This window comes from Arvicanthis niloticus, chromosome 10 (assembly GCF_011762505.2).
Source record: "Arvicanthis niloticus isolate mArvNil1 chromosome 10, mArvNil1.pat.X, whole genome shotgun sequence".
NCBI classification, from domain to species: domain Eukaryota; kingdom Metazoa; phylum Chordata; class Mammalia; order Rodentia; family Muridae; genus Arvicanthis; species Arvicanthis niloticus.
In genome coordinates this window covers 51,961,984-51,974,884 of record NC_047667.1, presented here as the reverse complement: position 1 = coordinate 51,974,884, position 12,901 = coordinate 51,961,984, and the positions used below count along the sequence as shown (strand labels likewise).

General features: G+C 47.1%; 1 protein-coding gene across 4 annotated transcripts in view; it reads right to left on the bottom strand.

Annotated features, from left to right (window-relative positions):
• Nucleotides 1-12,901, bottom strand: part of Gpr161 (G protein-coupled receptor 161) — a 39,075-nt gene that overhangs the window by 14,245 nt on the left and 11,929 nt on the right. For all 4 annotated transcript variants that reach the window (XM_076941525.1, XM_076941526.1, XM_076941527.1 and 1 more), the window contains 2 exons: nucleotides 2,963-3,377; nucleotides 910-1,634 (listed from right to left, as the gene is read on the bottom strand). In XM_076941525.1, coding sequence (XP_076797640.1) covers nucleotides 910-1,634; nucleotides 2,963-3,333 — 1,096 coding nt within the window. In that variant the 5' untranslated portion in view covers nucleotides 3,334-3,377. The remainder of the gene's footprint in view (nucleotides 1-909; nucleotides 1,635-2,962; nucleotides 3,378-12,901) is intronic.

Below are 12,901 nucleotides of genomic sequence, written 5' to 3'. Positions count from 1 at the left end.
GGAGCACTCTACAAAAAGCCTGGCCAACCCTTTATGGAAGTGTCTGGGTGGGGCTGAGGGATAACATGCCTGAGGCTCTAGGCCCTATCTTGTACTGCAGTCCTGTAGGCTGATACTATGGGAAGCTCCCCCATACTACGTTTCCAACTCTTCTAACTCTGAAATTATATGAAAAGAAAAAGCTGAAAAATACCTAACCTCTGATTACAGCAACTCCTCTGGGTTGCTGGAGGGTAGTGTGTGTGTGTGTGTGTGTGTGTGTGTGTGTGTGTGTGTGTGTGTGATGCGTCCCACCAGATAGAGTAGCCCTGAACACAGGACAGTGACACTTATAAAAGGCTATGGTTTGGCATTCATACACTCCTCTATACACACACCCACACAAAAGATTACCAGGGACTAACAGAAGAAACCACTGACCTGGAGGGGAAACTCAAGGTGACAAGAGTTTGGGAGGAGGGACAGGCTGAGCGAACCAGTGAGGTTTGGAAGGAGCATCAAAGGTAGGAAACACTGAAGGAAACTGTTTACCAAAGGAGAAGGCAGCCCGGCCCAGGGCTCGAATTCCTTCTTCTGCAGTAAGGAAGTGGCTATTCCCTCCAGACCATGAGGCCCCTGCTCCAGTCCCAGAAAAGCAACTTCCAAATCACAAGGTCCCCTGTCTCAGTCTCCAGGGATGTGTACCAGGGGCTACTCTGACCTCCTCCTCAGCATGCTCCTTCCACGGCTAAGGTGGAAAGCTGTGTGGGAGTCACTGTGGCTACTCCGGTGTGGCTCTTCGGCACGGGAATTCTGTGCCTTGAGACCATAGTCACCCTGAAACGGCTGTACTGCCTGGCAGGCCCTTAGCAACTGGGAAGAACCCCAGGTGACATCTGCCTGGGGGGTGAGTGTCTTTTCCCTAATTACCTGTGATCCTGTTGGAAATGCTGAAGAGCCTGGAGGTCCTCTGTCGCTGCACAAAGGATTCCCGGTAGTAACGGTCCCCAAAGCACATGCCCAGGAGCTCCTTGCGAACAGTCTTGTTCCAGAGTCCATAGATCAGAGGGTGGCAGATGGCACTGGTAAAGGACAGCCATGTGGCCCACGTCTCCAGGGTTGGGGAGACATAGTTCTTCCCCCAGAGTGCCTCTGAGGTAATGACAACCATGTAGGGGCCCCAGGTGACCATGAAGGCGCCAATGACCACCAGGATGGTGATGAGGGCTTTACACTGGTTAGCCGAATAGACCACTCCCTGAAGGGCATTCCTCCTACTGCCGGAGGAGGAAGTGGAGGTACTAGAATTCTTCCTCCCACTCCTCTGGGCATCCTCCTCCACAGTGACCACCGTGCCACAGTGCACCTTTCGGGCCTTGATCCTGGCCACCCGGAAGATGAAACCATAGCATACTAGCATGATGAGAAAGGGGAACAGGGCACACCAGATCTGCCAGAAAACGGTGTAGCCAGGTTCCCGGTGCCAGGCAACCACACACATCCACTTGAACTCATCAAACTCCACCGATGACCAGCCAAATAGGGGCGGCAGACAGCCAATGAGAGAGTGAAGCCAGATGTAGACAAGAGCCATCACAGCTCGGTTCCCTGTGATCTTCATGGGGTACACCATTGGATACAGGACGGCATAATAGCTAGAAAAGATGATGGGGAAGGGAGAGAGGCGTTACACAGAAGCAAGGTGCCCTACTTTCTTGAGGTGTGACTCTTGAACTTCTCCCAACTAACCCCTTGTGCCATGAAGGCTTCTATAAGAGACATATTTACCCAGCCCTCCCCAGATAAGCAACAGGCTATACCATGGTGCAAACCTAATCTGCTTTCTATTACTGTGATAAACACCAGGTCCAACCAAATCAACACGATTTGAGGAGGAAAGGCTTTGTTTGGCTTACCACATCACTGTAAACATCTGAAAAAACAAAGGGCTATTAATAGGGCTGTCTTGAGGGTGAACTGAGCTAAAATGTTGACAGTACAGTAAAACGACAGGTATCATGTGACAGTAAAAATCAGGACCAATACTGTTGCTTTCTCTGTACTGCCTTTTAAAAAACATTTAGACAGGGTCTCTTTATTATGTAGCTCTGGCTGTCCTGGAACTCGCTATGTAGACCAGGCTGGCCTTGAACCCACAGCAATCCACCTGCCTCTGCCTCCCAAGTGTTGAGAGTAAAGGAGCGTACCTCCATGTCCAGCTTCGTGAATCTTTAATTACTGTATCTTTTCCCTCTTTCTTCAACCTCCCAACCCTGCCCTGTCTCCCTCTGCTTCATATATATCACATAAAGATGGAACTCATCCACTCAATTTATGGTTTTAATCTATGCTAATATCTAATATAAAAAAAACAAATAGCACTTGCCACTAACATATCTAAAGATACTAACTTTCTTTTTGATTTTTAGTTTTAGATTATTTTATCTTATGTACATGAATATTTTGTCTGGATGTATGTATAGTCACCACATGTGTGCCTGATGTCTGATGAGGTCAGAAAAGGGGGCAAAGGAAGACAAAAGAGGGAGTCGGAGCCCCAGGAACTGGAGCTACATACAGATAGTCGTGAGCTGCCATGTGGGTACTGGGAATCCAACCTGGGTCCTCTGCAGGACCATCAAGTACTCTTAGCCACTGAGCCATCTCTTCAGCCCTAAATTTTTTTAATAACAGTTTTGTCATAAAGATCTGGCCAAGCTACTGTGAATCCATCTTGTGTTGATGGGGTAAATGAGCTATTTCTTCAGGACAACCAGGTCTTGGTGACTCTCTGTTATCACAAGGCAAACCATCCCTTCATTACTGACTGGCCTTAGGGCCAGGCTGTGAGGATGGAAGCTCTAGTCGTTGAGTCTGTCTGTGTCCAACTCTGTCACCTGGTTTCTAGCTGTCAGATGCTACATGCTTGGCACACACCCTATCTTATTTTGGCATCTTGTCTCCAAATCTGACGCAAACTCACCGATCGATGGCAATGACCCCAAGGGTGAGCATGCTGGCTGAGCTAACCAACAGGTAGAGAAGGGCAGAGAAATTGCACCAGACCACGCCGAAGATCCATTCCCTCCGGATGGAGCTAGTCACCACGAACGGCAGCACCAGCACGGACAACAGGAAGTTGGACAAGGTCAGGCTGAAGACGAACTTGTTGCTGAGGGTGAGGAGGTAGGACTTCTTATACAAGGTAACTACAATGACCAGGTTGCCCAGGCAGACGAGGACAGTGATGATGATGATGGCGATGTACTCAGAGATGGCACCCCCTTCACCACCCTCTGTTGCTGTGAGGTTGCTCAGCTCCTTCCTGTAGCTGAGGGAGGAGTTGAGGTTCATGGTCGGTGCACCTCGGAATGCCGTGAACAGAGCATACTGGACGACTGCAGAGAGAAGGCAGGACCAGAGGTTGAAAAGACTCATCGGGTCACATCATTTACACTTGATGAAAGAGAAAGCTGAGGACTAGCAGGGCTGTTATGTACCTCACATTGGCCACCTTGTTTAGATCTCCTTGACAGTCTTTCCCAGGAAACCTCTACAACCTGTTTTGTGTACAGCTTGCTCGCTCTGGAATTGACTACCATACCATCTCACTCCCTGTGGTACCTTGGCTTTGGTAAAAGACCCACACGTCAAAGCTTTAGCTGGGCACCATGAAGGGGGAGGTGAACAGTTAGGACGTGAGCCCTGTTGTGAGATTTTGGTCCACTGGAGAATTATGGAATCCTGCCTTTTCCTCTTCCACAGTTTTGATTACTGGTTGAGGTAGGTAGTTCTCCTTAGCCATACATTCCACTGTGACGGGCAGTTTGCCACAGGCCCCTAGCAACTGACCCCATTTGGACTAAAACCTCCAAAACCCCTGCCCTTAAATTTTTCTCATGCAGTACTAGGCATCAAATCCAGCATCCTGGCTATGCACTCTACCACTGAGCTACACAGCCCAAATCTGCACTTTCAACAAGCAAGCAGAGGGACAGGTGGCTTGTCTAAGCATGCTCTGTGAGACATTTTGTAGACTGCTGCTCTGGACTCTTGCTCCTCGTGCTAGATTTTAAACTGGCAAAACTGTCGTCACAAAGGAGCTCCGAGGACCTCAGGCCACCTTGAATTACAGAATCAAAATACACACCTCAACCCCATCCCAGCCGACTTGTGGACACATGAATTTTGACTATAAGATTATCCTAATAGCAATTCTGAGTTTGTGAGCAAGGTTAATCAATAAAGATTAATACCGAAGCAGGGTGGTTGTTCTTATTAGATATGGTGAAGGCAAGGGGGCAAGAAGGAATCGTGGATGGAGACGGGGAGACGCTATCTTGGCCCATACAGGCTTCACTATTAGGTGTGGTCCCTGCTCTCAGGAAACTGGCTCAAGATCTTGGCTAAAATTCAAGATGGAAACATTTTAAGCATAAAATATGTAGACTAATGTTTCTTCAGAAATGTTCACCTACTTCAGTCATCACACACACAAAAAAAAAGTCCCACAGATTGCTTTCCCCACCTGCTCTTGTCCTCCATGAACAGAAAACACCAGAAAGAGAAGACAGCTTCCTGTGAGACAGACAAGGTCCCTGGTGACTAAATTACCCCCGCACAGCAGCGAAATGATCCCAAAATCCTCCGAGAGGACCTGCCACCCCTACCCAGGCACCTTTGCCACAGGGGCAGGAGGTGAAGAAGCAGCCTTTCCCTTCACAGAATTCCTAGAGCCAGCTGGCAAGCCCCACTGCAGGGAACCCAACCTTAGCCAGGCTGCCTAGAGCAGCACTAACACAGGCCCCTCACCTCGGACATCCCTCCTCCTCCCTCTTCTTCCTCCTCTTTCTTCTCCTCCAACTCTCCAGGTCTCAATCATTAGTCTCCATGATGTCCAGAGCCTTTATTAAGACAGAACCCCTTGTGCACTGGCTCACAGATATGTACAACCTCCTGATCTGTAATTGAATGTACCATTCCATACATGGTCCTCTAATCAATTGCAAAAAATCAATTTTCTCCTGCAACAGGACCAGCGTCTTTCCAGTATTCCCTCTAATACATTATTGTTGAAGTGATGATATCATCCCATTGGGCTTATGTAAGTGTGTGGTCAACTAACATGCAAAGTTCCTAGCTCAGGAAACGCTATGAAGGCAGATGTCCCAGTCTTGAACATACGGAATTAATGTTTCTAAAGCTAAGTACAAACATTATTTCTACTAAAGTTTGCATTGTGCATGTCAGCCCATATTTCCAAGCTGCTAAAATATTCTGAATCTTGATCTGGTTATGAAATGTCTTAGTTCCCCCAGTTTGGGGGCATGAAAATGCTTTGTGGATGTGCTGACTACAGGTAAGTGTCATTGAAAGGTTCTTTCTGGTTTTCACCTTTAGTTGTCAAGTTCTGGATTTTGTTGCCTCCAGGTAAACTACTAGTTGGCATCTCAAAAAAAAAAAAAAAAAAAAAAAAAAAAAAAAAAAAAAAGCCTTCACATAAGTGCATTGAGTCCGTGACAACAGCCGTAACAGGATGGTTACAAAAACAGACTAGGTACCGGGTGTGGTAGCAAACACCTTAAACCCATCACTGGGGAGGCAGAAGCAGACAGATCGCTGCTGGTTCAAGACCAGCCTGGTCCACATAGTGAGTAACAGACTAGTCAGAGCTTCATAGTGATATCTGTCTCAAAAAGAAAAAAAAAAAAAAAAAGTATACACATGGAAAAGTATATTTACTTAAGACTGGAAAGCATACCACAATATCAGAAGTCCAAAAATCAAGGGAGATGAAAGCATCCAACAGAAGCTTGTCTTTGATTTGAGCTGACAATTATACATGTTTACATGGTATTTACTAGATAAATGAAGCTAATTAACATGTTCAACACCACACATCCTTTTCCTTCCTCGGGGTGGACATTTAAAATCTACTCTGAGCAGTTCTGAAACATGCATTACCTTGCTATAATCACCATATTGCATAATAGGTCCCAAAAATGTATATTTGTCATCAGAGACGTTGGTTACGTGTTCCCAGCACCTGGTCAGGCCTCCACTACACAGTGGGTAACTCGGTTGGTGAATGACAAATATTTTGTGAGAGAGGTAATATCATAAAGGCAACCTCCGAGAAAATAAGATGGGAGGCGAAGTTTCCAGCCCAGGAGACAAGAGCAGGGGAGTCTCCACTGGTCCCAGGAGACAAGAGCAGGGGGGTCTCCACTGGTCCCAGGAGACAAGAGCAGGGGGGTCTCCACTGGTCCCAGGAGACAAGAGCAGGGGGGTCTCCACTGGTCCCAGGAGATAAGAGCAGGGGGGGTCTCCACTGGTCCCGTCAGCAGGCCCATCAGTGACTGCAGAATGAGGGAGCTGCAGCTGACAAGGGTCCTCTTGGTCTCCTGGTACATCCCTCCCCAGGAGGAAGACAAGGAATGTGGGTCAAAGAGGTGGTCACCCAGGGAAATCCAAAGTCCTATTCTCTACCCGTAGTACAGAGAGGGCAAGTGCATGCCTTGGCAGATCCTGCTACACTGCATCTTTAGAGAACAGGGATTTGGAAGGCCCCAGCCATTACAAGCTTGCTGGCTGACAGCCAGCTCACCCAGGGGCCTGGCAAGCCAGGGCCCATTGAATAGAAGCAAATTCCAGTGTGACTCACACTGGCTTTCCTGAGTGCCCTCTGTTGCCAGTTTCTGAACTTGCACACTGCTCCTCTAACCCACAGCTAGACAGGGCCACAGTGGGAGTCAGTGCACGATCAGCAACTGTCCCTGCAAAAGCTACAGTCCCAGCTACACACCTTTACCTTTAAGGCCACAGATCCAAGGGTGGCTGCCCCTCTTTGGGAACTGTCTTTACTCTAGTCATCCATTTCCAAAGACAGTAAACCACATGAGCCTTAGACAACTGGCTACAGCCTCCTGTCATCCAAAGCCAAGCCTTGTCACTCAAGGCAGCAGTCAGTATCCATCCTTGATTAAACACAAGGCAGTGCTGGAGAGCACCGATCTGCTCAACTGTACAAACCAGTTTGTGTGATGATTCCCGTTAAACGCTCCGAGGCCAGAGTGACCACAGTTGCAGCTTCTCTCTTCCGTGGCTGTAAGTTTGGATATCTTGTGATCCTGCTTCACATTCTCCCCTAGCGTGCTGGTTATCACTGCTCACACTGCATTTGTGACTCCATTATTGCTGCCTAAGTCTGTGAAGACGACAGCGGCTTAAGACCACAAACAGACTCTGACACCAGACTAACGGGGTAGATGAAACCTAGTCTCCCCGCTGTCGTTCTAGACTATAGGTAACCCACTGACTTGCATTTCCCTGCTTGGATGGCTTTCATATCCCACACGGAGGAGTCGTGAGGATGGAATTTGTTTGTGTCGAGCCCCCAGCACAGCATCTGGCACAGGCCTGCCTTTGCCACAATAGTTTAACTTCCGTCTACTTTGGAAACTACTTTTCCTTCATTTTCTCATTGGAGCAAATCCAACATCACCTCTGACTCTAAAAGTCAGTCCTTTCATCTGGAGTGATGCTGTTCACAGTCACTAGCCTAGGGATGGTCACAGAACTGGGAAGAGAAAGGGACAAGCTGCAGGTTAACCCATTCACAGACGCTCATGGAAGAGCCTGTGAGTCTAAAATCTTGTTTTTCTCAGTAACACATTCAGATGTCCCCACCCACTACTTATGCTAATTTCCTTAAGTATCTGTCACTTGAAACTCAATCCTGACTAATTCCCTAACACATTATGATCTGCAGTCAACATGTCAATATTCTGCCTCTTTGACAACTTTATGCCAACTCCTCAGACAGGACAACGCTGCCAACTCAGCTGCCTTCTGGAAACTTCCTTATCCTTCCCTTTTTGGACTCACAAAATGCTCTTGCATGAAAGTGTAGGAAAGCTGTTCTCCTCCAAAGTGGGGGTCTCTGTAGGGTCAGAAGACCCATGTCACAGCCCACATGCCCCACGAGACAACCGTAACTTCCTATGCTGGTTGGTGTTTTGTCAACTTGACACATGCCGGATTCATGTGAGAAAGGAGGACCTCAACTGAGGCAGGTCTTCACCTGGTCGGCCTGTGAGAAAGTCTATGGAGCGTCTTCTCGATTAATGATTGATGCGGGAGGCCCAGCCCACTGAAGGTGGGACCACCATGGGCAGATGGTCCTGGGCATAAGGAAGGAGGCTGAGTGAGTGATGAAGAACAAGCCAGTGAGCATTGTTATTCCATGGCCTTCGCTTTCAGTTCCTGTCTCCAGGTTCCTGTCCTGCTTGAGTTTCTGCCCTGGCTTCCCTCAGTGATGGACTGTCAATTCCCCAAGTAGTCATACCGCTTTTATCACAGCAATAGAAACCCTAAAACACCTCCCTTCTTCCATAGTACACCTTATAAATAGGATATAAATAGGATATAGGCTGTCAGTGGACAGCCAGAGACCCTGCAAACTATAAGTGAGTACCATAAGGATGAAGGAGGCAGAACTCCTAACACTCCTCTAACACTGGACCACTACTGCTCCACTCTCTGCTACAGAGCTCAGCTGTAGAGAAAATAAGTCTGTCTTGGAAGAAAGCTCTTTTCTGATAATCTCGGGTACCCCGAGTGAGGTTATGGTTCCTTTCCTCCTCCTCTTCTTCCCCCATCCTCCTTCTCCTCCTCACCTTTCTAGAGCTAGTCTCTCCCTCTGAAATGGGACCTCCCCCTTCATTTCTACCCCACACATCCTACAACCCATTTCAGGAAGCACTGTCCAGCCTGGAAAGCTAGGAGGGTCACAGATGCCTTCATTTAAGGAAACACAAACAGATAAACATAAGACGCTCAGATGAGATGCTCAAATATGCCCTCCCCAGGTGAAAATATTCCAAAGCATTACTTCAAACAAGCTCCAGCGAGGTCAACGTGCTATTCTGATCATATTCCCAGAGGTTCGTCATCTGTGCACCTCAAAGCACCTCCTTTACATCAATCACAGCAGCAAGGGCTGGGTGGAGTCGGGGAGGTTCTAATAACCACCTTGTTTGTATTTCACATAACTGAAAGGTGGAGGAGCATGAACCCCCACTTTAATCCCATCCACAAACACGGCCACACAGCTTGACAGGAGCCAGAGAGGGATCACCAGGTCCCTGGTCTTCATGTCTATGTGGATGAAAAGGGGCTCTCTCCCCAGTGCCCATCATGCTCTGGCAATCACCTGAAAGTCAATCTACAGATGGCAGGCACAGGAAAGGGGGCTCAGTTATGCTGGTGACCATGTGTACCCCCACTGGCCTTCCTAGAGTTGGCTATAGTGTTCAGTTGCTCCCCAACTGCGACCCACAAAGCTAATCATGTGCTTGTTCAGAACCTCTTGATGTATGAATTGGGTCTGTGCACTGATCTGTTTGAAAAAAATACATCCAGGGAAGAAAAAGAAGCAAGCCTGGGACCCCACATGACCTTCTGGTTGCTTTCTGAATTCTCAGTTTGTTAGACAGAAACACTGCCGGCCCCTCTGCAGCTTTCTCCAGCGCTGCAGCCACAAGTCTGTGGTTTAGGCTTCTTTGCTAGCCTCTGCCACTATGCATGAGACAAGTGCCTGTCCAACATCTATCCAGATTCAGGCTCTTGACTTGTTATTTAACCTGTCTGGGCAACGGTTTCCATCTGTAAAATAGAAGCAAAAGGAATGCCTGTCCCAGAGTTTGTCAATGAGTCAATATTTGTACAGTTCCTAAAATAGTACCTGGGTCCATGTAAGTACCCATTAAAGAAAACAGGAAATGGGCTGAGAAAGGTTACGTTTAAGCTAAATAAGCTTTAGCTCTACAACCTGGTTTTGTGGCTGTCAACTGTTCTTTAACCCATCTACTCACCATAGCACATGAAGTTCTACATGGTCTAGCCTCGTTTCATTTCGTACATCTCACCCACCCACCGCTGCCCAGACCCAGCTGTCTCCAGCAGCTGGGCTACGCTGGGCTACACACTGCCTACCTTCAGTCTACTTTTGTTATACCTACAGCTGCTTGGAATCTTCTCCCTGCTTGTGGAATGAATGAATAAAAAGTTCTAATGACTTCACTGAATGAGAAGAAACAAATGGGAGAGGACTGAGGGCTTGGGGATAATATGAAAAATACACAAACTCCTGACACTGGATTTGACAGAGTGCTGCAGATAAGCACTTGTGCTCTCGCTCTCTCTCTCTCTCTCTCTCTCTCTCTCTCACACACACACACACACACAGACACACACAGACACACACAGAAAGAAAGAGATTAGATTTCCTGAAATTTTTTAAACTGTATGCATCCAATCCAAAGATGCTCACTCTTTACTTTTTATGTATCTGATAAGAGACTGATATTTAGAAGACATAACAGTCACCTAAAACTCCAAGATCAAAAATACAAACAGCCCAACTGGGAAGCTAAAGACATAAACAGCAAAGGAAGCAGCAGCCACCAACGCCTGCCGAGCATCACCCATAAGTCAGAGCAGCACAGAGATCCTTCCACCCGTTAACAAAACAGAGAAAGCAAGTGTTTCTGGTGAGAAAAACTGTATCTCTCTAGGCATGGTGATGCCCATCATTAATCCTAGCGCCGGGAAGGCAAAAGCCAGGAAATCTGAGTTCAAAGCCAGACTGGTCTACATATCGAGTTCCAGACAATCTACGGTTACATAATAAAACTCTACGTCCACATAACAATGACCACGACAACAATGACTACAACGATGATGAATTTTAAAAAATAAAAACGTGCCTTGCAGACTACTGGAGAGGGGTGTGGAGTGGAGCATCACTGTGGAAAACAGTTCCTGGAAGACTTAGTGCAGGGAATTACTGTCCAATCCAGCAATCCCACTGTTGGCCACATACGCAAAAGAATTGAGAGCAAGACCTTCAAGATGCATCCATAGGTAACCACACTGTATCATAAATCTGCAACGTGAGCTCTGTTCCTGCAACCCACATTAAGGTGGAAGGAGAAAACCGACCCCACAACGTTGTCCTCTGAGCTCCACACGTCTGTCACAGTGCACACTACTAATGGCAATGCTAAGAAGAATTGAAAACCATCTCTAAGATACTTCACATAGTCTTATTCACAACAGCTAAGACACAGAAGTGATCCAGGTGCCCACTAACATATTACTAGGTAAGGAATTACTGTATGTCAGGGCAGGAGAGATAGTTCAGCATTTAAGAGTACTGCTTCCTCTTCCAAAGGTCCTAAGTTCAATTCTCAGCAACCTCTTCTAGCATGTGGGTGTACATGCAGGTAGAGTGCTCACATACATAAAATAAATAAATCTTTTTAAAAAACTATTGTGTGTTACAATATTTTATTCAGGCTTAAAACGAGGAAGGATGCTCTAACATTTGCTACAGCACAGCACAGTATCCGGGAAGACAGGGAGAAGAGCACCGGTTATTGTTCAGTGGGTACAGGTTTCACTTTTGCAAGATGCTGAGTTCTACAGGGATGATGGTAATTGTTGCACAATATTATGACTGTAGCTACTACCACAGGACTATACACTTAGAAACGATCAAAATGGTAGATTTTATGCCATATGTATTTGTGTTTCACCCCAATAAAAATTTCTTTAAGAACCTGTCCATCTTCACCTTAACTTTGCTGTCCCTTGGAATGAGGAGAGTCATAAAAACAGAAAGAAAAGAAAGAAAGAAAGAAAGAAAGAAAGAAAGAAAGAAAGAAAGAAAGAAAGAAGCCAGCCCCAAGCTAGCTAGGTAGTTCAGAGTGGCTGACTTACTGAACCCCAAGTTAGGTTCCAAACATCCATGTCAGGTGAAGCCAAGATATGAAAAAATATACAAATTTGTGACATTGGATTCAACAAATGATGTTATGGGGAGGATACCATAGGCCACAATGAGAGAGAAAGCCAGAGATAGGCACTTGTGCGCTCCCTCCACCCCATCCCATAATTCCAACACCAGGCATCTGAAACCTTCTCAGCGACCTTGAGTCTCTAAATGAAATCCTGAAGCAACTTGTACCCCAGAGGCTGGGTAAATGACAAAGTGAAGCAAAACTCAACATTAGGTTGGAAATCTGTTTGTTGTTTCTGTTGTGTCTTGTTGGAAAGTCTGAGGAACACTCAGCTCCAGGCAAAGCTAGACTCTCAGAAGCAAATTGTTAGTGGAGTTTTTAAAAGGGCAACTGGCCTCTCTCCCAGGTCTGGCTAACAATGGTCACGGTTGCCTTCAGATTGCCCAGGTTAATCAGTTAGCATCAACCCCAGAGGGTCAGGAAAGACCGTCTCAGCCTCCCTTAGACCCAAACAGGCAGGGGGAAGATATAAAGAGGGCAACTCATTCTCAAGGAATGTGATTCAGGGAAAGAGAAGGCTTTAGCCACCCAATGGCAGAGAAAGTCTTCACTAGGGTGACACTCCAAGTTGCCCACCAGGCAAGCATCCTTCTCCTACTGGAAACTCCAGCCTGGACCATGTGGTTCCTCTGAGTGGAAGAAGGACAAGATGAGGCTTCCCACATGAGGCCCAGCCTGTGCACCCAGAACTGGAATGCCAGCAAAGTCCACAGACAAAACTAGGTCAGACCAGGTCAGAACCGTCTAAGGCATCCCAAGTCTACCTGATGCTGTGGCCCTGATGAGTCAACAGGCAGCTGGACCAAGATCTGCTCAGAAGCCCCAGCGTGGATGGAGAGACACCAGTGACACCCCCACAGGCTGCAGACTCCTGCATCCACTCAACTGCTGGCCACTAATCTCAAGTCTCCTGTCACAGGCACTGAAAGCCTAACGTGTCCCAAGCCACCTGTGACTTTCACGGTCTTCAGTATCTCACACAGGGCACCCCCTCCTTCCAGGCACTCAGAGCCCCATCTTTGAGTGACCCCTTGTATCAGTCATGGTTCTCTAGAGTC